This window comes from Calonectris borealis, chromosome 8 (genome assembly GCF_964195595.1).
Source record: "Calonectris borealis chromosome 8, bCalBor7.hap1.2, whole genome shotgun sequence".
NCBI classification, from domain to species: domain Eukaryota; kingdom Metazoa; phylum Chordata; class Aves; order Procellariiformes; family Procellariidae; genus Calonectris; species Calonectris borealis.
The window spans coordinates 28,579,296-28,606,143 of NC_134319.1; the positions used below are offsets into that span (position 1 = coordinate 28,579,296).

At 38.0% G+C, this 26,848-nt stretch overlaps 2 protein-coding genes across 2 annotated transcripts in view; both read right to left on the reverse strand.

Annotated features, from left to right (window-relative positions):
* The window catches only part of LOC142085216 (regulator of G-protein signaling 13-like), a 37,968-nt gene extending 28,783 nt beyond the window's left edge, over positions 1-9,185 (reverse strand). Inside the window, exons 1-5 of the mRNA XM_075157005.1 lie at positions 9,145-9,185; positions 8,657-8,725; positions 5,981-6,042; positions 3,901-4,067; positions 1,343-1,531 (exon numbers count right to left, since the gene is read on the reverse strand). Of these exons, the coding sequence (XP_075013106.1) occupies positions 1,343-1,531; positions 3,901-4,067; positions 5,981-6,042; positions 8,657-8,721 (483 nt within the window). The 5' untranslated portion in view covers positions 8,722-8,725; positions 9,145-9,185. The remainder of the gene's footprint in view (positions 1-1,342; positions 1,532-3,900; positions 4,068-5,980; positions 6,043-8,656; positions 8,726-9,144) is intronic.
* A 12,153-nt stretch (positions 9,186-21,338) lies between these two features.
* LOC142085063 (regulator of G-protein signaling 1-like) lies at positions 21,339-25,009 on the reverse strand. The gene is made up of 5 exons (XM_075156578.1): positions 24,829-25,009; positions 24,377-24,460; positions 23,664-23,725; positions 22,932-23,095; positions 21,339-22,216 (listed from the first exon to the last, which is right to left on the reverse strand). The coding sequence occupies exons 1-5, from the start codon at positions 24,930-24,932 to the stop codon at positions 22,031-22,033; spliced, it is 600 nt and encodes a 199-aa protein (XP_075012679.1). The 5' UTR covers positions 24,933-25,009; the 3' UTR covers positions 21,339-22,030.
* Between the last annotated feature and the right edge of the window lie 1,839 nt (positions 25,010-26,848).

Genomic DNA, 26,848 nt, shown 5'->3' on the forward strand with positions numbered 1-26,848 from the left:
TAAGGGAGGTTCTCAGTGAGAATAAAAACTTACTGTGGTTAAATAAGCGGCCCAATGAACTGCTGTGAGCCTCCCATAGGAAGACTAGGCTTTCCCAACAGAGGTGAGATGATGATTTATTACGTTGTCACAAAAATTGCCTTTTTAAACTAGGCAGCCAAGTTACACCTTAAAGTAAACTGTCAAAAAGCGTGAACTGGCAACATGATTGAAGTAACCTCAGTCAAATCAATGTATCCAACTGAATAAATACTTAATTTATCCTGTGAAATCATCCCAGAGGATCAGTGTGATGCTATCTGGGTTTATGGGGCTGCTGTCAGAATGACTTGTTCTTTGTATTCCTTGGAATAATGCAGCTTGAGAGGATGCTAGAAAGGTCCCTGATTTCCTATGGCTTTTAGTGTCTGGGCTGAAGTCCGTTAAAAGAACTGAGAGATTCCAGTTTTAATGAGATTTGCGAAGTCAGGTTGGTTTTTGAATGTAAACCAGAGTACTTCAATACTTGATCAATGAATCGGCAAGTTGTCTTTTACAGTTTATGCATGAGAGGAGGAGACCTGTTTGTGTTACAGTACGATGTTCAAATGTCAGGTCTGCTTGTATCTAATTATTAGGGTGCCTAAAGGGAAAGCAATATATTTGTGTGTCCATACCCAGGAAAAAAAGACAAAATACTAATGAGTATTATTACTGGAGATAAATTCAGGAAACACTGGTAGTATTATAGTATACTGTAGACCAAGTACCTTTACAGCATATGTTGTACATCATAATTCAGCATAAAATTGACTCTACACCATATGAATACTACACTTCAGAGCTTAAGATTAAGCAAACAGCTGTACTTCACAATTTATGTTTTACTTTGAAAGAATATAAGAATAAAACAACAACAGAAAAGTAAATGCAGCAATGCAGATATTTTTTTCTTCTGTGTTATATATAGCCAAATAAACATTTATTTCCTAGCAGCAAAACTATTTTATTTCAGATCTCTCAACACAGGAATACTGAAAATATATTATTAGAGTTGTCAAATATCAATAAAGGACTACAACCTCAGGCTATCATTTTTGGCTGAAACTTTTTTATACCTAGTTTTCACTAGTTTTTAGGGTTTTATTCAGGGGAGAGGAAAACAAAACCAGAACTCTTCTATGGGAAAAGAAAGGGAAGGGGGAAGATAGTGCCTCATCAATTCTAACATCAACAGAACAGCTTAGCAGATTAGTAATAATATTTGTCTACTGCTTGATTTCTTCTGTCTTCAGGAGAACACTTTAACACTTGCATGCCAGGAGAAACTTTTATAAATTTGCAAACTTTCTTTTTAATTTACCATTGAATTATTGCCATTAGTTTGAAGGCTGTGTTTGAGTTTTTGATAGAACTTTGATTCAAGAAATCGTGGATATGAATCTCTTTCTATGTGCATGTAAATTATTCTCTGTGCTTCATCAAAACAGGACTGTGTTGGCTCTTGAATATTCCTTATAATTGCTTTCCTCATAGGACTGTCAATGTTAATCTGAAACAGAAAACAACATTATTGAAGTATCACTGAATATATGCAAAGGAAGGATAAGTAAGATTGAATTTAAGGGACCTGTACTGAATGCCTTTTATTTATATCTTTTTATATACCTATCTAAAATCAGCACCTAACCAAAAACATTGATTCTAGCAAAGTGGATTTCTCCTTATAGTGCCAGAAAACCCCATCTTATTAGTTGACCAATTTGCTCCTCTTTTAGTGTTTGATTTAGTAAGAGGTATAGTAGTGGCTGGATGGGAGCTTGCTCCGTTGGGGACAAGAAGCCTGGAAGACTGGGAAGTGTCTGAATTTCCCAGTCTACCCCACATGCTTAACGGAAAAGCCTGTTTATTCCTGACTGTTGTGATCACTGGAGGTCAAGAGCAGTGGTAAAGTCACTACTGCTGGGCCCATGTGTAGAATAGGGGCCCAAGACTTCAAACCTTAGAGAGGTTAAGTGGTATACATTTGATTTGCTCGCTAATTCTAGAAAGAATAAGAACGTATGTATGATTTAGGCAGAGGAAGAAGTCCTGAGGACATGGTTTGCATGGAGTGGCTGCAGTGGAAGGAGTAGATGAAAGGTGCTGACATCCAATCCCCCTTTCTTTTGCTAAGAATTGCTCTTTGAGCTAGGATTAGATCCCTGAAGAGGAAGACTGACTTTTGATTTCTAATGAGTGCAAGTGGCTGGAGGTGCACAGTACTTGTGAAAACCAATTGCTAAAATTATTACTATCTCTGAGATAAGATAAAACTGAGCCCATATAGTAACCTTGTTTAGGAAAAGTTTTGATTCCTAGAGCTCTTCTGCTGCAGTCCAGGGTTTGTACCAGATATATTGAAGCTCTGTGGGTGTATAAGAGTAGAAAGGTCTAGTGATAGGAAAATAGACCAGATAAAATGGGAACTTTTGATAATCCATTAGCTCATGATGAATTACATTGCTTTTTTTCAGCTTGATTTTTGTTGGTGAGCATTGAGAGGAGAGCTTTAAAGATGTGAAGTTAGTGCTGATGTCTTTTATGGGCTGGGATCTTACCCTTCCAGAGGAGTCATTTGGGTTACACCTTTTCAAATGCTGCTGGAATTTGAACATAAACTGTGTTTAAAATCCTCATGAGCATCTACCATTTTAGAGTAGTACCTAGTTCTTGTGTTAATAGTGAATATCAAGAAAACATGAAATCAGTGTGTCCTGAAGACCTAGAAACCAGATGGCCAATAGCAAGATTCAAATACACACTATTTTAGAAAAAAAAATTACATAGCTTATTTTTAGCTGTCCTGATTTAAGCCCTTGCTTTTGATTAATGAATTTGTGGTTGGCAATACTGACATTTCTCTTTTGGAAATGCAATGTCTTGCTGAGTTTCCTATAGCTGCACATGCTAAAAATAAAATTAAATCAGAAAAAGACAGAAAAATGCATTGTCTTTCCAATTGGCATTTAAAACCAACAGAGGGAACTTTCAAATTTCCTCAAGTTTTGGATTAGTGGGAGCGGTTTAGTCATTTAAAGCAGCAACTGCTCTTGGCCAACATTTGGGAATCCAGCTGAGTTGGTTTTGGCTTAACCTTCAGTGTCAACAGGGAGGCTGCATTTTGAGACTCTATAATAGTTTTATTGTTATGCGTAAACCAGAAAATAATCTCGCTTGACTTTTCAGTTATGTCAGTCTGCCAGAGGCAGCCGCAGTAAAAGCCAGTATTAGCTTATTTTTGCAAGGAGAGTAATAAGCAGGGATAGTTAAAGGTCATAGAGCATGACTGGCTGAGCAGGAATGACTCTTTTTTTGTATAGCCACTCGTCTGAAAAAAAATCACTCTCAAACATTTTACGTACAAATCTGCTCTGTTTCCCTAAATCTTGTGCTGCTGGAAACAGAAAATTAATCTGTCTTGGAACCCTTCTTTTAGCCCATTTTACAAAGGGGACAGCACTGGGTAGACTTTTTACTTTGTTCATTTATATTTACTCTTGCAAAGACCAGAGTGACATATACATGTAGCAATGGCATAATCTAAAATCTGTTGAACTGATACCAATGGCATGCACCCCCCACCCCGTCCCCCAGACGCTAAAAAGTATAGAATAGATTCAAGAACTTGGTTCTTAACCTAGTTGTGCCTTTTGCTTGTATCCTTGGTGGATATAGTTGAAAGATCTGCCTATAGACAAGATGTGAAAGCAAGCATTAAAATTCTGGGTGCAGAAGACTTTGGGGAGGATTAATAGCAACAATTTTCACTCCCATTAATACAAGAGGTGCTAGGCATTTGTTTGTTGCTTTTTGTCACCTGCATTACACATCAGGACCTTCTATTAGAGGAAATGAAGAGCTCATGTTATTGTATGTCACCTCGTTGGGAGCCCGGGGTTGAATGTAACTTGTAAAAAGTTTCCTGGCCACAGAAATCCTTTTCCTTTGTGACATGATCTTCTTATAAGCTTCGCAAGCAAGCCAGAATTCTATGTTTTCATTACTATGCTCTGTCTTCAAGTAGGTCTTGTAGATCATAGGCCCATCTGTAAATATTTCAGAAGCCAAATTTATATACCATGTATATATGCATTACCTTTAGAGTCCTTTGAAGTCAACAGGGACATTTACAAAGAAGTATAATTCTTGATTGTACACCTATAAATATTCTTCTTAGATTATGTCAAATGGAGAATTAAACACACTAACTCACTAACTACAATTCAACATTACATTTTCCTGCATGTGCAGAGCTCCCTTTAACTCCGGTGGCATTTCATTATGCTGGGACAGAGCACTGAAAACTTTGTACTTCCTGGTCTCTGTGAACACTATCAAACATATCCAGACTGACAAGTAGTTTTAAACTCCAGTTCTAGTTTTGTACAGAAGGTATCTAAGTATTATCAAATAACCATGATCTGAGTAAGAAAAAATAAGACCTTCTTTTCTTGGTGTAAGAATTTGGGGGGAAAAGCAATTAGCAAAAAAAGGAAATAACTTTTTTTCTTGCTGCTGTAAGTAGCAGTGAAGTAAAGCAGTTAAAAGCATACTCTGTTCAGCAAATAAGTAGTTCTGCACCCCACAATGTCATTGAAACACCTGGCAATGGAGTTTGACAGCAGCAATCAGTGGGATCTTGGCAAAGATTAAATTCCTGAAGCAACCTTTTGTCGTATTATTAGACTTGCTTTGTCCTTTGTACAGGATTAGGTGATAGAGTTGCTAAAATGCCTCTAGCCAGGAGAACATTTATGAGGCTTCACTCGTTGCTAGCACTTGAGCAGGAATGGTGCTTGCACTTGTAAGATGTACTTTCAGAGTAAACACTAAGACAGGCAAATACTTTGCCTACCTTTCATAAAGAGCTGCAAATCCATTGGCTTTAGAGTTTCTGGCTTTTCATGTGAGCACACCTTTGCATTTTCCGATGTCATTAAGCATTTAAATTAATTCAAAATCAACAAATAGTGTCACGTAAGTGCAGTGAATGAGGTATTTTTAAGAAGGGCAGCATCTGAGTACTGCTGGAAGCTACAAGCATTTTATTTAAAGCATGCTTTCCTGCTGGTGCAGCACTCCGGGCTTCCATGTTTCTAAAGACATTGAGCACTGCCTGTCATCTGGCAGTATCGGTGCTAGCATGCATGCCTGCTGCTTGTGCTATGAATTTTGTCTCTCAAATGTTTTCTGTTGTGCACTTTTTCCCTGTGCTTTCCCTGCAAACTGTAACATAATAGGTGGTTTGCTGTTAAAGATTTTAATGGCAAAATCTTTTTATTTATAGTTGTTACAAATTCTGTTAATCTTCTTGCTCTTTGTAGTTTTTCTGTAGTTTGAAAATAATGCCAGTCCTTAGGAAAAATCTTTAGATGTTTGTGCTGTCCTGTAACTCTGTACGTGACTTTCTCGTCAATATTTAAAAAAAAAAGTAATTCAGCAGTGATATTGCAGACTCCTGGCCATATGAGAAATGTGGACAAGCTCTGAACCCTGAATGAGGCAGGAGGATGCTGGAGTGGGAAAGTTCAGATTTGCCACTGCAGCTACAGTTCTTCCCATACCTGAGATGAGGGTCTGAGTTACCTTCCATGGTATTACACTGTATAGATGTACCATTAGCTTTGCTATACACAAGATTTCCCAGACAATTTTTCTTTCACTTTCATCTAATATATATTGCTATACAGTGCTCTAAGTAGGGATATGGCAGATAAACCTGCCCTTATCACGTGCCTTTAAAAGAATTACATATGCTTGCAGAAATGGCAAATTTGGGAAAGCATTTACAGCACAGTACATTTATTCTCAGTGTGATGCATGCTAAGCATGTCACACAAAGTTGTTTTTCATTAGTTGCGTGTAAGGCAGCATACATTATACTGCATGACTTACTGATTTTGCTTCGTGGGAACTTTTTTCAGTAATCCATCTGGGACACAAACATACAGTTACTTACATTTACTTGTTAGCAGCTTTTCAAAAGACTGGGACCATTGTAGCACTTCCTCCAAGGATACCCTTTAGGAAAAAGGAGGAGATTATTGTAGGATTAGCTGTGGTTCGAAGTATAAAAAATTAAATAAAACTACATTATTGAAAATCTGTCCCCTAATTTAAATAAGATCTGTGTGAAACTTACATTTAAAAAGGTTTTTCTGTGTGTCCTAGATCTTGTGCTTACTATGCTGAAGCCAGTATTCTTGCTGTAACAAATACAGTTCCATCTCAAGGTGCTCCCATGTAATTCATTTGGAAAAGGCATTCACTTATTTAAATTGTACTTAGGAGAAGCACAAGGAAAGTACTAGCTTTCCAGATAGCAACTTCTTTGGGACAGGAATCATTATATAGTTTGTTTATGAAATGTTGATGTTTGTATTTAGTAGCAAAGTCTTTAAGGGCTCAAAATCTTGTAATGTTTAAAGGCCTATAATGTCTAAGTTGACTTATCCGCTGAAAGCTGAATATAAGCTCTGAACATAAGGTAAATAATGAAAGGTTAATACAATCTTAGTTGTAAGAGACTTCCATCTCTCTCCAGTTGTTTACAATGCAGTATGACACATTATTACTAGTCTAGACAGTTCTTGGAGGTGACTAAATTTGGATTTCTTTCTTTCATGTTTGCTATTCTTAAGCAATAATTTCATAAGCTTGAAGTCTCCTGCCTGATTCTGGGAAAGAGTATGGAAGTAGTGAGGTGAGAGACTAAACAATTTAAGGAAAAACAAATGTTTGAGGGCCAATAGCTCCATTTAAGTGCATGTAGCTCCATTTACACCAAGTGATTTTTAAGCATTGCAGTTATAGGACATCAATGCTGGTAACTTGGAAAAAATGCTTATGCTTATATTAGTTGAGGAAAACACAAGGGATGTATTCCAGTGGGTGCTTTCTATTATGCATCAGCCAAACTTGGGAGAAGATCCCTTCTCATTAAATATTTTGTTTTCGTACGAACTACAATTTTGACAACAGCTACTTAGTATCACAGAACTTTTTTTCTATTTAAATTAAAGCAAAATTGGCTTTGGTATGAGTGCTGCATGATGCTTCATAGATTTCTGCTGCACAACAGCCATTAGTAGCTTTGTAGCTTTTTTTAATTGGTGATCACCCATTTATTTTTAACTTGATATAATTCTCTCTTTCTCTGAAAGAGTACATGCTCTGACTCATTGCTTATTTTGTCAGGCTTTCCTGATCAATCTGACCTGATCAGAGAAATAAATAGTAAAGAAATTTTACCACTATCAAATTGTGCTGTCAATAACCCTTGCCAGTAAAAGATACAATTTTTTTTTTTTTTTCCTTCTCATGAGCTACTGGTCTCCTATCTGTATAAACTCATGAAGCGTGTGGTTAAGGGGAGTGAGAATCTTTAGTCCTTTGAATCCTTTTTTTCCTTAAGAGCTGCTTCTGAGTTATATTCACTGTTACTGACGCAGATAATTTTTCACCTCTGTCAGCAATAGCACTTGTATATAGAACGAGTGACAATCTTGTCTGTCTCACTGAGCATCATCAGTAGGGCCATCTTATTTCCATTTCTGATTATTTGTCTGTAGTATTAATCTGTGAAGCAGAAAGAACGCTGCCTGATGGGGCAGCTGACACAGAGGAAAACCTTTTTACCTTTTTACTTCCCTTTTAAAATCAGGAAAACATGAAAGGCAGTAAGGAAAAGGTGAACATGGGTTATTAGGATCTGTATTAATGCCATTTTCATAGTTGCTGTGCTGACAGTAAACTTCTTGCTGCACTGATTTGCAACATGATTGAATTTGCTGAAGAACATATATTACACTGAAAAAAATGAATATTCTCCAAAAATAGATAAGGCTTTATAGCTGGGACTCCAAAATTTAAATTGGAAAATGCTGTTGTAATGTCTTGGGAGCTATCATTCGCTTATTGTATCCTCTCCAGTGTGAGGGGCTTCCCTGGCCACTGCTGAGTGGGAGGGAAGTCCTCATCCAGAAATGCTGTCTGGATTTCTGCCGCTTAACCTCACCCAAATGGCAGTTTCAGGAGTCGTCAGACACATCTCAGTATTGCTGTGGAGGACACATTTTTCTCTAATCAATAGATCAATACCATGTCTGATCTGATACCTGTTGGCAGGGGTGTTGGATGGAAGCATTTCACCACTGATGTGACATGCCGACCAAAGTTTTAGCTATGGTTGACCTCCACTGAGTTTGGTGGCAGCTGAGGACTTGCAGGAGGCACTTGGCCGTGTCTCTTATCCACCACATGTGTACTCCACCTTTGCCAACAGTCTGAATTCTTTTAAAGGATTGACCCAAAATATTGGGCTTACAGATTCTTGACAGGACCAAATCTGGACTTAATCCAGGGATTAGTTTAAGCCTATGCCTATTTAATATAAAAGAAGTTCCCACTGGGCTATACCCTCCTTCCACTAAAGAAAAGCCAGTTTACGCTTCATGTACTGTAAAGGAATTGGCTATATGAAGGTGGTCAGCTGGGGCAGTTGTGAAGATGTTGCACTCTTTTGCATGATCTTAAGCTTGCAAAAAAAACTTCCACTGTGAATGTTGAGATTTTTGTCTCTCCTACCCAGACAGCTGCATGTACTGCAGAACATAAGAATCTTATCATTACTTACTTAGAACTGATCCCATTTTCTTCTGTTCTGAATATCTTGCAAAGCCAGCAAGTATTTGGACTCATTCTCCTAAACATGGAAAATATGTGAGTGTTAAACCTGCTGTGCTCAGTTCTGGCTATCTTAAATTCCACTTATAATTCAGTCTCCATATAGCAGTGCTACCAGTTCTAGCAGCATTCTCATTTTATGCATCTAATCTTTATCTATGAGTCATGGCTGAAGCATTAGACCAAAATATATTTTTGTAGCATGCAAGAACTGGAAAAAAACCAAAAAACAACAAAAAACAAACAAACAAAAAAAACCCCAAAAAAAAAAAACAAACAAAAAAACCCCAAGCAATCCAATGGATATCTCTTAGGGAAAAATAAAGTGTTGTTAATTCTCCCTCTTTGCTTCTTCAATTGTGAAAAGAGATTACAAGTTTGAGCCTGACCCAAGGCAAAAGGAAACAAGGAATCTTTTCCCTGAAAGTTCAGGGTGACCTGGATCAGGGATCAGAGCTCAATGTAAACTGGACGATGCTGAGTAACTTGTTAAGTGTCTGAGATTAACATTGATATTTGTCCAGCAAACATCTCAAAGTCAATAAAAATTGGTATTAAACTTGCTTTTGTATAGAGATGATATCCATAAGAAAGGGTGTAATTTTTTTTTACAAATGAGGCAGTCAAGAATATGTTTGTCTGAAAAACAAAACTAAAAAAAAAAATAATCTTGTGACCTGAAGTTTATTTCTTCTCCTTTGGCTTTCAAGAGATGCCAAATTTTTTGCAAAGTTTACATGGGACGGTGGGTAAGTTTGTATATACCTGCCTGAAATCAAAACAATAGCCTTATACATTATTTATTTAAACTCACAGGTTTTTTCAGGTTTGGGTTTGACTGGCACATACCACTGCTCCAACTATTTTTTTTCTTCAAACTGAAACATACAATAAAACACAGAACAAGGCAATCTACCTGATTGCATTTACCTTTAGTCTTATTTTCCTTGTTTCCTTGACATCTACATCCAATTTTCCATTATACGAGAGTTTCACCCAGTAGATTTCCTACAGGATACTGAAACTTCATAACTCTGCCCGACTGCTATACTGCAACTCCTGCTGCTCAGGCTCCCCGCAGCCCTGTGGGATTGCCAGTGACCATGGTCTGTTTCCTACTTCTGTGGAATTCTGTGAACTACACTTTCTGCTTGGTTTCTGTATGGCTTCCTCTACACTTGCCTATGCATTTCACTAGTATTTACTTATCTCACCCTCTGCCTAAAAGCAATCTTTTAAAATTACACCATATTCCATATTTAAGATAAAGTTATGCATTTAAATTCTGGCATATGGTTACTGCTTATCACCTTATTTTACCGAATGCCTTCTATTTTCGGTGTTTTCATGTTGCAATCATTAGTCTTCTATTCATTGAAATATAAACAAAATACAGCCTTTGTGGCTTTTTTGAAACATGAACAAGCTTATGTAGGTTGCCTACTATACAGAAATGCTCAAGAAATACTAGATGAAGCTATATTAAGTATTCTAGTTCAGCCACTTCCATCTAAATTCAAAGTGTCAGTCAAGTGGTTGCTGCATGAAGTCACATTTGTATAAGGAAATGTTATTGTTCTGAGGAACCATTTTAATTTGAGTTAGAGGTTTTAAGCAATTATTATTCCCCAGGGCTTGTTGAGTACACACATTTGCCAAGCATACATGCAGGACTTTGTGGTTCTCTCTTCTTTTTATATTAAAAACATTTCCTGATAGACCGAGGAACAGAGCATGCCAATTTTATCTTTTCCAGTGCTTCTTTGGAATGTCTTTTTTTTCCCCTGAAGCATAATCTATGCTTCATTAGTCTAATGTTGCTTGTTCCTGCTGGCAATAGTCTTAGTCCTAAAATAAGACAGGAGTAGTACACAAAGCTACAACATGCCCTTGAGCAATTTATGTCAGGTTTGAATGGGCTAATCTTCACAAGTGCAGCCTGCGACTTTACCTACATTAGTGCCCATCTACTTCTTAACTACTTAATACAGCTTTGCAGTGTTCAGCTAACTAGATTTGGATCATGGGAGCTGTTTTCACCTGAAAGATATAAATAACATGTAGTATCCTTTTTGTTTGCTCATTATAAGGTTTCATTGCAACAAGGCCACAAGTTCTTTAGCGTGTAGGATCTGTGCTTCCTGCAGCTCTTGTAATCAAAAAGTCAGTCACATGGTTACAACACTTTCAGAGAAGGAATTGCCTGTCTGATAATAAATTAATCTAAGTCCTGAAGTTATTCATGTCTGTAAAAGATATAAGCAGTACTGATCTGGAAATGACTGTTTAATTGTTATTATATTTTATATTGGAAAAATATCAGGAAAACTGCTTTGGTAGATCAAAGAACAAGACCTCTTTATTTTTTCAAACTACAACATACATTTTGATTTTCCAGCACCCTCATGCTGTGAATCTGTAAACTTCCTAACGTCACAGTTTTTAGTACACAGCGTAGGTTTCAGCACAGCCTTCAGAGAGAAACAGCTATATAAAAGTTCTAATGAATTGCCTTCGGTAATGTCACTCAGCTTAGTTTGTACTAAGAGTATTACACAAAATATTCATACATAAATAGGGATAAAGATACATCAGAAACATTTCTTAAATGAATGCCTTTGCTATTCTGAGATAATTTCACATGCCAAGAGAAAAAGAGGTGTTTCCCTGCCTATGCTATACTTTTCTTTAATATTTCAAAGTACAAAACCTCATACTTGCAGAAACTCTTGTTAGATGTTTCCCTTGGTTAAAAATATTCATTTAGTAGGTTCATTTGTAGGGATAATTTTCCAAATTCCTTGACCTATTTTTTTGCTTCATTATTTTCTTATTGTAGAAGGTCTTACTACCCTTTGTGTCTGTGCTGTTCGTGTTAGTGCCCAACTCCTTTCTTATACATACCATAGCCAAACAGTGGCTGTGGTTTCTGTCAGAAATAAGTTCAGCTGGTCTCTGATGCACCACAGATAGAGGCTGTTTGCTCTGAAATTATCTTGCATCTCTACTGATCAGCTGTAATGAAATGAAGCTGTGTTTTACTTCATTGAAATCGTGCATGTATTGTCCAAGTTTTGTGACTAATATTTTTCATCTCTTTATCAAAGTTCTTTATGTGAAATCTAAAGTCCATGTTGAAATGAGACAAAAGGCAAAAGTACCCTTGCACTAAAACCAAGTTTCATCCTCTTACAGGCAGCATTATGAAGCAACTGCTTTGGATTGCCGTGGGAGAGTCTTCATTTTCTGCTCTGAGCCATTAGTGTGAGGCTTTTATGTGCTTCTAACTGGTCAACTTGGTGTTGTACACCATCTGAGTGATGTTAGAGCAGAACTTTCTTTAAACTTGTATGAGGTCCTCTGTCATTTTTCTCATAGCTGTTGCCCAGGTTATGCCCTCATTTTAAATTGAGACTCAAGTTCATTTCACTTGCTCTTCTCTAGCTAAGTGTTTCAAAGCAGCCATGCAGTTCAATAGCACTGAAGTTGCTCTGTTCATGCCAGTGGTAGGCTTGTTTGTAGTGATACTGGGGCTTTGGGAGTAGGCACTAGCTTAACTAGTTGTAAATTAGTCACAGGGTGGGGAGGGGGGAGGAACTTTCTAGAGGGCTTTCTGTCCTTTTCTGGGGGTAGTTGTGATCTCGGGGGATTTGCCAGTGTCTGCAAGGCACAGACTGACTGTCAGGAGGGAAAGGTTGGTCTTCTCCCTGCTCCATCTGACAGCCCAGCTCTGTGCAGTGTGCAATGTTTCTTTCAATCATAATCTCTCTGTTTTGACTCATCTTTCTTTTTCTCTTACAATGCCTCCTAGGCAAAGCACAAACTGTGTAGTATTTGAACTTAAATTGAAGTTTGAGCCTACAATAATATAGTACACTCATTTATTTTATTGCAGCTCACCCTACTGGTATACAGGCCTAGTGTAGAAGGACGTACATCCATTCTCCAACAGTAATGAGTCTGCTAGGGAGGAAACGCGTGTGGTGTGCACACCTACAGCAGAACTTGGTGTCTGAGCAGGGCGGCATGAGAGCCTGCCTATAAGGACCTGGCCTGTGCTTATGGAAAAGGAGAGACAAATATCACAATGTGATCTATTTTCTATGGCTGTTATTTCATTAAATCTTTATTTTGTATTCTTCATACCTTCACAGGGGTTTTTGGAGTATTTTGTTCTGTTTCTATAATAGGAATGGGCAGGGGCAAATACCTGTGTAATGTAACTTGAGTTGATTATTTAAGTAATCACAATAGTGAGATGATCCAACTTTCTTACATGCCTCCTCAAAAATAATACTTCTAATGCCTGCACACACAGGCAGGTATATACTAAAAGCATCTGAAGGAAATAACTTTGGCCTGAACTTGACAACCTAAAAATGGCTATAAAAAATCTTACTTGTAGAACCACTTAAACAAAAAAAAGTACCATATGAAGAAATGTGACTCTGGAAAAGTTACATAATGAAAATCCCAATTATGTTGATAGTCTCCACTACTTAGATTTGAACCAGTATTTAACTATTTGGTTTACATGTATATTGTAAAAACCTTGTGTATATACATATGTACATATGCAAGTTCTTTTGCAGAAGCTTAAATATATCTTTTTTGTAATAAATTTTATTGGTATTAAAGGATATCTCATCTAAAATCTTAGTATTAAAATGAATGATAGTCAACTATTTAGGGCTTTTTGCTATCATCAAGTGATGTTCATTATCAGGACACCATATATGAGACCATCTCTTTGTAAATTTAAATTGTGCAGTGACTGAGTATCAGTAACCAGTGACTTTGTGTTCAAATATTTTCTTTTACATATTTTACATATTTACATATTACATTAAAAATACTGTAATATTGCTTAAAATTGACATAAACTTATTTTGGGTTTTTTCCATAAGCTTGTTTTTTCTATTAAGCTGAAGAAAATACTTCTCCAGACCTCCCCTTGACTTGTACAGTGGGAGGATGTTTAGGTAATGGATTTGTTGCTTATTTCATGTCTGTAGTTTTGTTGTATCCTTGACCATGCTCTAAAGCACCATTTGAAATTTAATGGGTACCTGCAGGCACTTAGGATTGCCTGAGTGCCTTAGCATTGGGAGGTTGACTTGCTGGCAAATCTGTCCTTGGATCAATGCAGAGGAACTGTAAAAGCAGAGAATCTGGCTGGCAGGGAAGCCCTCAAAGACTGAGGGACCCTGAAGGGCCACGGATGTGTTCCTGCCTGCCATCGCTGTGCCTCCCAGCTGCTACGAGGACTCTATCTTCTTACTCTTAACGGGACTGCTACCATTCAAGCTTGTTATTTCATTAAACTTGTTGCAAATATGATTTTACAGCTTGTTTCTCTGAGTCAGCTGCTTTCCACTACCATTCTTTCATAGCTTGATACCCAAATGTTACCTTTCTACTTCCCTTTCCAGAATATTTAAAGCACCTAGGAGTGGAAGGTTTAGTCACTAACCAGGTATGCTGCTTCACTGAAAAATTACATGATTGAACCTAAATCATACCCTTCCTCTTATTACATAGATATTCCACTAGATGTCATCTGGTATCACCCTGATGGAGAAGGTATAACTTCTGTACGCGTCAGTTCAGACTGTGGTCTCATGAGGGTGGATGTGGGTGCAGACTCTGGGGAAACTCTCTGCAGTTTCATTGTAATGAATGGTCTCATCTGGGCTGAAAGATTTTCACCTCCCAGATAGGCGAGACACTGAGATGAGCAGGTAACTGAGGCATACGTTGAACAGGCTGGTTAACATGGCTTCTGATGTGGCCTTGTTCCTTTGAATTCCTCATGTTGCCACATGTATGGGTGCAGAACAACTTTAGTGTCGTGAGGGCATGTACTATGTAGGAATCAATTATTGCTTGGTTCATTCAGCAGTTGAGCTGGATGTGCTTCTCAGAAAGAAAATGATGAGGAAAATTGAAAAGCCACAGTATCAAAATGGAGAAAATAACTATATCATATCAGAGCTGCTGAATTTCAATTGTTCATGCCTGTTCTTTTTCTAGAGATTAACTATCAATTGCCAGCTAGTTTAGGCAATATATGTTGACCATCTTGATTGCAACAATTTTTTTTTATCAGTGAGGATAATGCTTCCAGATGAGTTCTTGCTCATAGTCTTGTATTTCCTTTTCTGTTCTCTTGTGTTCACTTACCTAATAGCATCTTTGTTAATTCTCATGTCTTCTCTTTTTTTCCCTCTTGCCCTTATATTCATTCTTTCCTATTTGTGTTTCTGTTTTAATGCTCTTCTGCTCAATAAACATCTCGCCCACCTACATCTGTTTCGCACTAGTGAACATGGAAGTACTGTCTGTCTCATTCTCTGTGTGGTACCCATTCTTTCCATCTACCCACATACTCCCTTGCTTGCACATTGTTACCCTTCCTCCTGCAGTACACCCACGCACTGGCATTCATAAATGTGGGAACACTGCTTGCTGGGGCTTGCCTGGTACTCACACTCCCGATGCCGTGTCTTACAAGGGCATGTAAATAGGAGCAGTGAGGATGTGCCTAGAGATCTAGGGCCAAGCACAGGAAACACAAGAAAATGTTAAGAGGCCTTTGTCAACCTTGAGGGGAGCACAAAGTGGATCTTCTGATCTAGGTGCTGCTCATCCTCATTGCTGTTTGAGTGGGTGCAGTATAGAAATAACGGATCAATGTTCTTGCTTTTCATTTAGTACAGCTATTGAGGTTTCCGGAGGACAGTCCTGTTTCTCTGGTTGCATCTTACTTGGTGGCTTTGATCAGGTTCTGTTGGGAACTTTCTTGCTATATAATTGAAAATAGCCTCAAGGAAAGTTAGGTTCAGTGTGCAGCGAAGATCTGCTCACAGGACAACAGGGAACAGTGTTCGCAGGTTCAGCTCCTTACTATAGACCACAACAACCAAGAAACTGTCTGCAGCTATACAGATGATGAAGTAGGCATGGCCTGCTAGTAGTCACTGACTTCAAGAATTTGAATAGTTTCTATATTCATGGCTTCAGGTTTTATCAATAAGGTTGGGCAAATCTTACATTGTGACTAGTCTGTGCAAACTCTGTTAACAATCATCTACTGAGTGAAAACAGACTGAAGTCTAGATAGCACTTCTGAAAACCTTACCTCAGTTGTACGCTATGACCTTTCTCTTCCCTTTTTCTTCCTAAAAGCTGTGATGTCATTGTGTGAGCCTGATATTCTGCAACCATCAAAGTAGAAAAGGAAATCATGTGACTGGAAGCTTGGACTAGTTTTTACATGAACACAGGGTACTGTGGTTTGGGTACAAAGCACTGTGTGCCCTTAGCGCTCTGTCAGACTCTGCATACACACTTGCACAAAAGTGCAGCAGTAAACAAGGTTACTTATTTACACTTCCTGCAAGTGTACTCACTTTGAAGATGCCAGTTGTCCATCTTGCAGTTGTTTGTTTAGTTTGTTTAGTGTAAAGTTATTGATTACAGTTTGGTCCAAGTTGGTCAGGATATTTGACCATGTTAGCCTAGGGCCCCCTATCCTCCAGATGTTTGTTCCAGCACATGAAGAGTTCCTGGCTGGACTTTGGGCTTTGTTTGAACATCCTGAGTGTGTTCACTATTTCCTCAGACTGGCATGAACAAGTATGTTGTCTTGCTCAAACTCGTGTCTGGTCAAATTCTGTTCAATAGCAAGTCTCTTCTCTATCTCTAAAGCTGGCTTCTTGACCTTCATGGTTGACAAACCATTTGCTACAGTAAATACAGTACAGACTTTTTCCACAAGTGGTATGAAATTCATGGGTTACTAAGTTATTACTATTATGCAACAAGTGCTTATTTTGTTTTATTTTTAAAGGTTGTCCCCTAATAGCAGAAGCCCTCTGACCACAGTAACTTGAAAAAAAAACCAAAACCCCTTGTGACTCAAGGGATGTCAAGTTTGTAGGCAGTCGTACTGTCACTTTAGTACTTTGGCTGCGTAACAAACTTTGAAGAGAATCATTGCTCATCTGCTCTGTTTCTCTCTGCACACAAGTCTAGAGTGATCCTGAAAGGTTTACATTTCTACATTTCATTTTTTACTCATGCTATTTTTAACTTTATTAGTGAAAGGGACCACATGAAAGCTGGTCATCGAACTAGTTTGAGTGCTTTAAGGTTGTGTGGTGCTTAGGCTGTTTGGAGAAATTGAAGGGAAGTGCTCTGTAGAATCTAAATATTGATCATCTTTGGGGTCTTTCAAGAGAGTACTTTCTGGGGCTGTTTTGAGAAATGAGGGGGAATGAGTTTATTTCCAAAATAAGCACATCAGTTCTTGGTTGATGTAAATCTCCTTTTTGTGACTAAAACCTTTGAGGCTGTATTTATCCAAACAAAGCCAGGCGATAACCTTAACTCCTCTTTGACTTTGTTTCTGACAGTCCAGGACAAGTTTAAATCACCCAATGAATATTAAGCAAGAACTTGTTTTGCAATTTCTGCCCGTGTTTAATGACTAAAGACTTAATTTCAAAAAGCTTCATTTATAGATATTACGCTCTCTGATACAATCAACCCATGTCTTTGAATGGAAGATGAGAACATCTAATTTTTCCGCTTATTGTAATCTCTTTTTGCTTTTCAAATTCATTTCAGAACCATAAAGGAAATGACATCTGGAAAGCCTGTTACTTCAGAGTGTGACAGATGGCACTTAAGAGTCTAAGGTGATGAATTTGTACTATTCATCACCATTTCAGCTTTAATTTCTTTCCTGCTTCACTGTGCGTAATCATAGGATGTCTCTGCTAACAGGCTTTTATGGATGGCCTTTTCAATATATGGCAAAGAATTATACTGTGTTATACCATATTTTTAGTTCTATTTGGGATAATACTAAAAATATCTATTTCGGGGAATACATTTAGAGAAGGTTTTCCAAACTGGAGAGGTTAAAGTTAGTCTTCTACATTCACATTCAGGGTCTGCTGGACTTTTGAGTCCTCCTATAAAGAAAATTTCTCTCTGCAGCAGGGAGAAGTTAATTCACTTCAAAAGTGTACCCGAAAATGGTACAAGATTGATTTTTATACTGAAACACTGACAAACAATGAAAATGTTTCCTTCAGGGGTGGGGTAGAACACTTAAAGAAAAGTCTGAGTCACTACTATCAAATCTTAAAGCTTCTCCATGTACTGCATCCTGTTTTCCTATACTGATCTGTAGCTGATGGCCAATCTGATTCAACTGTTTTTCTTAGAGACCGTGAATGGAGCAGCAAATTTCCATTCTCTTACAGTATATTTTTTCCAAAAAGGGAAAGCTAAATGTAGTTTTAAAAAAAAACCAGATAAGCTGTTTGACAGACATACTAAATATTTTAATAAGTGTTGGATGACAGCGAGAGCCTGATTGTTCTGGAAAGTTTTAGCAGTTAACTGATAATTAACTCAGACCAGCATATGTTGAAAAAGGACAGTTTCCCCCAATTGCCCACTAATTTATTTACAAGATAGTAAATAGAGCTTGCGTTCACAAGTTTCCCCTTTGAGTATGGGAAGTTTCCGGGGAGGCACGCTTTCTGTATTCGATGTGTAACATCCGAACATTTTGGAAGTGTCTGCTATGCTGGGCAGGGCACAACCTACAGCTGTGAAACCAATCTGCAATACTGAGGCTATTTGTGTGCATGGGTGGGGGGAGGAGGAGGAGAGTAGGAAATCACAAATGAACTTGATATGTGCATGCACCTCGTAAATGAACTCAGGGTCACAGAAAATACTGAGTCCTTAATCCCTTTGATCAGTATGTTCTGCTGTTTTTCCGAGTCCAAAGAACCTCCATTCGGGCAATATTTCAAAAAAAGGATTCACTGCAAAATAAGCATTGTATACTGCATTTTGAAAAAGAGATTTTGAAGAAATAATGAAAATACCTATCTCTGGCCTATTTTAAAGCATGTAAATACTGTTAAGTGTCTTAAACTGTAAAAATTGTTTCAGTTGTACTATTAAACTATTACTTGAAGCTTCTTCCTTTTATAAAGTAGATTAGTATGGATGGCACTACAAATTGCCATAAAATACTTCCAGTTCTCTTGGATCTTATTTAAACAACCAGCTTTGTATAGCCCTGCTATAGCAACAGATATATAATACTAGGCTTACGACAGCATCCCAGAGACAGCTCTGAATTTCTGCTACGCTGTTTGTTGCTTGGTGAAACATGGTCATGTTGCCAGGGGCACTGGAGTGGGCTGGAGTATCTCTGGAATTAACAACCTGGGTGATTGACCTTTGTAGTTGTTTTCAGGTTCCTACTGCAAATGAGGTGAAAGACTTAAGAAATGTACCAAGGTTGGGCTGTAAGGAGCAGAATAGTTTCTTTTTTGGGGAAAAAAAAAACGCAAAACCAAACAAAAATCCCCACTAGAAAACTTTCCGTACCAAATCATGAACCAGGGAGAGATGCTTGTGGAAAAGAGTGAAAAGTCCCTTTGTCTTCCCTCCTCAAATATTCTGGTCTATACTAACTCTGCGTAATACAGCGGTTGGTGTGTTCCCTGAGAGCTGTGTTAGTCTCTTCTATGGATAGGTTTAGCTTGTTTTTTAGAGGGCTCTAACCAGCATATTATAGTGTTATTTTTCTCACCCTTTCCTGTTAGGGTGGACCTGGTGATTCTCTGCAGGAGGTCAGGGCACAGGGTGCCAGGCAGTGTCTGTGAATACCTGAGCAGCTCTGGTGGTTGCACTCAGTCTTTAGTGAAAACATTTGCTCTGCCCGATGCAAAGTCACAGGCAATGGGCACAGGCAGCAATGTTGGCCATCTCTTGAAGTGAGCAGTGGCTGCTGCAGCACCCAAAACCATGGCACAACTCCGGAGTCCGCCTTCTCCTTTTCATTATACCTGCCTCTGAGACCTATGTTGAGTTGGGAACATATATCCACCCATTACCCCACCCAGCAGTCTCTGCAACAGTAGATGAAATTGCTTCTGACAAACAGTCTTCTCTGGCAGCAGCAAGCCATTAAAAAAAAAAAAAAATCCCAACTAGCCATGCTATGAAATATGATTTTAGTCAGAAATTTCATACAGGTGTTTGGCTAAATCATGGCAAAATCGTGAAAATGCAGTAAATGAAGACTGGGCCCATACTAATTTAAGGGATTTACAGTCAAAAGAATAATGTTACTTGAAGGCAGTGTCTGTTTAGACTGCTGATATTCCATAGTTCTCTTTTTGTCTTTGAGGTTGAAGCTATGCAAACAGTGACACTTGGTCCGTGTTAACTATGTCAGAACAAACATGGGGATGCCCCTTGTGTGGGAGGCATAGTTGTTATTTCTACTTCACAGGAATTAGATTTATTCCTACTGATCCTGGAAAATTAATTCATGTAAGAGCGAGCCAACTGGAGACTGGTTTATATTGTTTCAGGATCATTCAGGTTTTGCCATCGGAGGCTCCCTCAGGTATACGTATTTAACAAAGGGAAAATAATACTGTAAGACCAGATTCTTTTGTTTTGTATTTTCTGGCCTTGAAAGTAGGAAGATGTGATTTGCAGAGGCTCCCAGCTGCACCAGTAGGTGATGGTGGAAGTTGGCAGCAACTGCCACTTAGCTATGTTTCTTCCAGCAGAGTTTTGCTTGTAACGCTGAAGACTTTGTCCTCCCTTGGAGGTTCTAAGGTCCCCAAAGGGTGGCAGTATGAACACGGTCTGCTCTCCCCATGAGGTGACGTCTGTGGGTTTACAGCTTCTCCATTTGGTACGGAATAATGGAGTGTGCCTGACTAAGCTCATGTTATTTTCAAAAATGGAAAATCTGCAAGGGTGAGATAAAATCGTGTATTGCCACCCGTGTGATAGCTGTGTCTCATGATGGTAACTCATCAAGACCAGGGCATGCTTTGGTTGATTTTCATTATGAACTCTAATGTCACAAGATCTTAAAAACTTCAGATTTGGTAGTGCCTGTGTTCGTAGTTACATAGTTCAAGCATAATTGCAAATTTTCTTCTTTACTTTATTTACCATCGCTACCCACTGTGGTATAGGCTACTCATAACATTGCATATTTTACAGAGTAAATTTAATGCAAGATTTGCTGTGAAATTAAATGGCCTTTGATGCTAGTACTGGTATTGTAAATTAGAGTCTGGATCTTGCCAAGATTAGGCTGAGTAGTACTAATATTACAAGGAATGTGACTGCTAGTGAGTCTCACCAGGTACTGCCTCTCTACATCAGCAAGTGTGGGTGATCTGCTGTGCTCAACACATCAGTATTGAAGCGGATTGCACTGTGGTATCAGCGATTAAATAGTTTCTATATTTGAGATTTGACGCGGGTGCTGGTAGCTGGAGGACTATGAAAAATAGGAAGGAAATTTAGACCTGCTTCTCTTTTTTTGTTGTTGTTTGTTTGTTTTCTTTATGGGGCTTGTGAGGACGGATCTATGCAGGTCAGGATCACCTATTCCAGATAACTAAGATTATGGTTGTGTAAAATGGGTAAAAAAAAGAGAAAAGGTGGTGTGGGGAAAATTAATATTTGGATAAGGAGATGGGAAGTAGTGGCATAGTGGGACAGAAGGGAACCACGTGTTTCAATACTTCAGTAATTACAATGGAAAGATCACTTAAAATAAGATGTAAAATGACTATAAATCTTTATTTTTAAGTAGATTTGATTGATGAGTTGCTTATTATTTTGCAATAAATTAAACGGAAAAGATGCTACATACCTGCCTGTTGAATACAAACTTAGTAAAAGTACAGCTTATGTAATTCTTATATAATTTAAAATATATCGATTTTAAGAAATGTCAATTTATAATATATTTACATAGCACAATAGCATCATGGAGCTGCACTCATGCATATTAACACTTCACAGATTAAAAAAAGCCATTAATCAATCTTGTCTGGGCATTTTCTTGTTATGCACAAAACTGTCAGTCATCCTTATTTTTCTTCTGAACTTGATAATCTTTTCCCAACAGTCAGCTTGCTAGTCTTGCACTTCCTAATAATCATCAGTTCTTTGGGATCTAAGACTTGGTTCAATGTTCACAGTGTAGTTCAAACAATAAATAGTATCCATATCCTGTCTTGACTCCATGGAGTATGGGAAGAGAGGATTTTCTCCCTGTGCTGCTCTCACCCTTGTAACAGTCTTGCCAGCTTTTATCCTGTGTTCTCTTGGCTGTGGAGCTGTTTGCATCTCCTTTGTACCCCTCTTCCCAAGGCGGGGGTTGTCCTTGCTGAGATCCAACCACCCTGAAGGATCCCTCTACAGGATATTTGACACAGAGTCTACTTGGCTTTTCGCTGCCTCAAACGCTTCATTTTGAAGTGTTGGTTTGCAGCTGGTTCAAAAGGTTCAGGTAGGCTTTGGATTTCAGAAATCTGGGATATGAATCCCTTTCCATGAGGATATACACGGTTTTCTGGGCTTCATCAAAACTTGTGTGAGTTGGGTCTTGAGCCCTTTTGGCTGTTGCTTCCCTCATCTGATAGTCAATATTGATCTGGAAAGTGAAAAACAAATGCCATTGACATCTTAAAAACGTACTCTCTTTCTTTATCTATTGCTTTGTTTTGTCAATAAACAAATTTGCAGCTTTAGAACTCAGCGTGATAGTTCAATATCAGAACTGTAAAATAGGAAATTTTAATGCTTATATGGCAGTCATGCACAAAAATTGCTACTCACTATAGAAATGCAGTTTCTTATGGAGTCAGAAGTAATACAACAATGGAGTAAATAGAGGAACAACCTCCAATTAAAACAGTAGGAGAAATCTTGATAGAATGAGAGTCTCCAGTTTGAAATATGATCAACATACACAACTTTTACTTCTCCAGAATGTCCACATATTTTAAAAGACAAGAAATAATCCATGGCTCTCCTACTAGCAAAGCTCTCTCTAAGTATCTGACTCCAAACAGCAGCAGTAATTCAAACTGGGCTGACTCAGAGAACAGCATTGTGTGCTGAGCCGCTGCTGAGTTTCTGCTAGTGGTGCTCCCAAGTACTGGCCTGTATTGTGTGACTCTACTGTGAGATCTGACAATCTCACGGCTGAAGACAGTAATGATGCAAGTACACTCATAAAAATGTGCAGCTGTGTCTTCCTATATAACTGAATGAATGTATGAGCGTCTCAGTGAAGCTACACTTCTATCTCCTGATTTTTCAGAATCCTTGTACTGTAACACTAGACAGATTAACTTTGTACGTACCTGTTTAATAGCATCTGACTGAACAAACTCCTCGTAAATCCTCTCTGCTTTGCCATGTAAGTGATCAGACTTGGTTTTCTTGTAATCTTCACAAGCCAACCAGAACTCAATGTTTTCCTCACTGAACTCTGACTTCAGAAACTCCCGGAAGACACCTTGACCACCTAAAGCCAACACAAATACAACATCATTTATAGCATGATATTTGTGGCCAGGGAGGATAAAATAAATACAGGAGTTTTACTGAAATCTGTTATAAAATCTTGCCACCGTTCTTCCCTTCTTCAACATAGTACAGATACTCTAATATTAAGGGTGATGGGAGCCTTCCTAATTATGATCAGTTTTTTTTAGAACTAGACCCTGGGTACCAAAATACATCAATAGATTCTAGTCCTCCCTAAATGGATTGTCTTAGAGTACAAGAGGAGAGAAAATTCCAAATTAAACTGATGTGTTATGCAAGGACAGAAGACTGATCAAGAAGCACTGAATCAAGCCATTTGGGGTTTATTTGCTATACTGGGAGTAGGAAATGGAAGGAAAAAAAACAAACTTGGAAGCAAAGCTGGATACAGTAGCCATGTTACACTGAAGCTGTAAATAACTGAAATACAACTGGCCATTCTCTGGCAGTGTTTGCAGAATGCTACACCTTTGCCTATTTGGCGAGATTAGATAAAATTTTGTCATCAGAATAAGAACAAAGTTATACTGAAGTAATAGACTTACTTTGGCTGGCCAAGAGCTTTTCCAAAGACTGGGACCACTGTATTACTTCCTCTGCAGAAAGCCTAAGATGACAAGAAAAAGAAAAGACTTTAGGCAAGAAACAACATGGTTTTATTTGCATGTTTAAAGGAGACAAATTTTATAGTTTAGTATTCTATTTTAGGAATATGTACCAGGTATTTATTAAATCTATGGCTTTCTCATAATCTGAGACCCTGGAGGCAAGCCCACATTGATAAAAATAATCAGAGAGATGGAAAAACAAGGAATTATAATGTTATCCTGAATTCTGTTCCCAGACAGATTAACTTTTACTGTAACTATGACCAAATAATTTTGTATCTGTACTTCTGTTTCCATATTCCTGAAATAAGAATGGTAATACCCCTGCTCTTCACTTAAGTATGAAGCATAATTTCTTGTAAATCTTTAGAGAATGTATACAATGTCCCTCTGAAGAAAATAGATTTAATTGAGGTGTCTTTTCCCTCACCGTTTGATGCAAACATATAGACATCACTAGGAAAAAAACTCTTAACTCCATGAATAGTTTCTACTTCCTAATGTTCACCTCTTTTGTATTTTGGAAATTCTAGGTGTTGTTATAATATTTGTTGTTCTAGAAGTAGTTTAGCAATTAATAAAATAGTTTACTATATAGTAATCTAGCTATAGTTATATTTTGTTATAACTTAGTGTATCTGAGTACTTACATGACATTTGTGGAGTTAGAAGTCTTGATCCCAGATTCGATATGTGGTACCATGCACTTCAAATAATTTTTGAGATCTGCACCACTGAAACCAATGAACAGAAATTTTTGTAATCCATTAAAATTGCAGTTGTATTTCAATTCTGCTTAAATCTCTTAACTTTTAAACAGCTCCATCCTACAACTGAAGTCTGGGAAGTTACATATCCAAGTAACTTTTTTCAAAAGACTGAGGTTCCCAGTGTATCCAAAAATCTAGTCCTGATTACTTAAGGGAATCAATTCATTGGTATGCATCAGCTCACGCCATTTTTAATGATGCTATAGTCCTGGGTTTTGAGCAGGCTTTGCATTCATTTAGCCCAAAACATGTGCTAATTCTTAATCTCCAAGATTCTAGTGTTATTTTCATTTCTAATACATTAGAGTTTATACTAAGATGTATATACTTACAAAGGCTTTTGCTTCTTTTTATGGATTTTGCCTTCTGCAAGCTTGCAGTCGTCTTTTCCATTTAATTCAGTCATGTTGTTGTGGGAAAAAAAAAATCCTGGCATTTTACTTAACTTTAATGTGAAGAGACTTTTGGAACGGTAATCCTCCAAGCACCAAATGTCAGTTCACTGACTCTGCTACCGCCTTTTATTGACGCAGGCAGCCCTGCTCGTTGGTGTGAACAGATCTGTTTATCATGTATCCTCACCACAAACTGTGGAAGTTCCCTTTTTTCAGTGCATGGTGACGTGAGTCTTTTGAGAAAGAAAACAGACAGCGGTGTCTCGTGGTTGAGGTTAAACCGGATGAGACTGAATTACTTTGGGTTTGTTTTGTGTGTCTGTGTATGTCTGTGTTACCAAAAAAAAAAAATATCCCCTCTAGCATTTTGAATTCTTGTCCCTTTCTGATTGGTACTTTCAAATCAGAGGTACTTCTTGGTTTTATCAAATAGGCTGCAAATACTGCAGTTTTATCTTGACAGAATTCACCTGTTACATGCCTGTGTTCTGAAATTTCATACTTTACAATTGATTTGATGGGCTCAATAGATTAGTAAAAAAGGACTTTAAGATATGCCAGGTTTAAGATATTAAGGTTCCATATGCAACAAGCTATTTGCAAGTCACCAGTTGCTCTTCAAACTAGAATACTGTGTTAGATAGAGGAATCTGATTTGTTTAGGCACATGTGCTGTGCAAAGGTTTAAAAGTTATTTTCATGGGAAAGGGTTTTGAAGCAGCAAAAACTTATTTAATTTGGCTTAATTTTTCCAAGTCAGATTATTTGAAAGCATGTTGCCGTATTTCAAGAATGCCTCCATAATTTTAAGTGATTTGGCATGTGTAAAGACTGATTTAAGTTAAAGAGCTGTTTGTAAAGACAATGTGAACATTACAATGTGTTTGAGGGAGGTTTGCATTCTTTGTGTATACTTGAGTTCCACTGCAAGAAGAAACCATGGATACAAAGCAAGATGAAGAATTAATTGTTACCCTGTATTTATCCATCTGGGTTGATGATTTTAGCGGTTTAAGTACTTAATCTGGTCCCTGGGCATCCCAATTTCTGCTTGTTTGTTGTTTTTGGTTTTGTTTGTTTGGTTTTTTTTTTCCCCTGGAAAGTTTCAAAGACTTTGTTTTATTGAATAATGCATACAACTTTGATTACTTATAAATAATAGCTCATGAATTATTTGTACAGGGCTGCATATGATTATGGTAACTGAGAACTTGCTTACATATCTACAGTTTCATAGTGGACTGTGATCCAAAGGACTCAGGGAAACTGAGAGCTGCCTGCAGGCAGATGTGCATGCAAGGACAGGCAGTCTGTCTTAGGGTGGTTTTAACCACAGGAGGCTACTGATCCCCTGAATATTATGCAGACACACTTATGTCAGTGTTAGGTTGTACTACAGGAAACATTTATCTCCATGCTATCAGGTAAACACTGACCTTTGTAAGGTAGAGCTAGTTACTATCTGCTCTTAACCCCCCTGAACAAGGCTAAAAAAGAAGGAAGAGATGTTATCAGTACCATATTTGTTTTCATACCTAGCACACTGGTTTTTGACATTCAGCCCCCTCAGTGTCTCATTGTATTTCTTCAGTTACTAGCTGTCCTCAGTGACTTACTGGGAGGGTTATAGAGATGCTGCATCCAAACTCTTCTCAGAAGGGTGCAATAAAAGGGTAAAAGGCAACAGACGTAAGTTATCTCAAGGGAAAATCCCTATTCCCTACCACATCTCTGTGCTTTGTAGCCTCAGGCTAAAAGTGGGGCAATGCCTTGAACTTATAATTACAAGCAGGTATAAGTAAGCCACCAGTTAGGTTCTGTGAATCTAAGAGGGACTAGATAGCTTTGCTCCCCTGAAGAACAGAAAGGTTTGTTTGTGCCTATTATCAATGCAGGACTCTTGACAGTTTCCCAGACAAGGAATGTCTGTTTTCCATTTAAAATGAAGTTACTATCT

Excerpts from the sequence above, each read along its gene's own strand:
- LOC142085063 (XM_075156578.1), bottom strand. The coding sequence starts at position 24,932 with ATGCCAGGATTTTTTTTTTCCCACAACAACATGACTGAATTAAATGGA. Across the intron at positions 24,461-24,828 it reads AAAAAGAAGCAAAAGCCTTT|TGGTGCAGATCTCAAAAATT; the intron begins GTAAGTATATAC and ends CATTGGTTTCAG. Across the intron at positions 23,726-24,376 it reads TCTAACTCCACAAATGTCAT|GCTTTCTGCAGAGGAAGTAA; the intron begins GTAAGTACTCAG and ends TTGTCATCTTAG.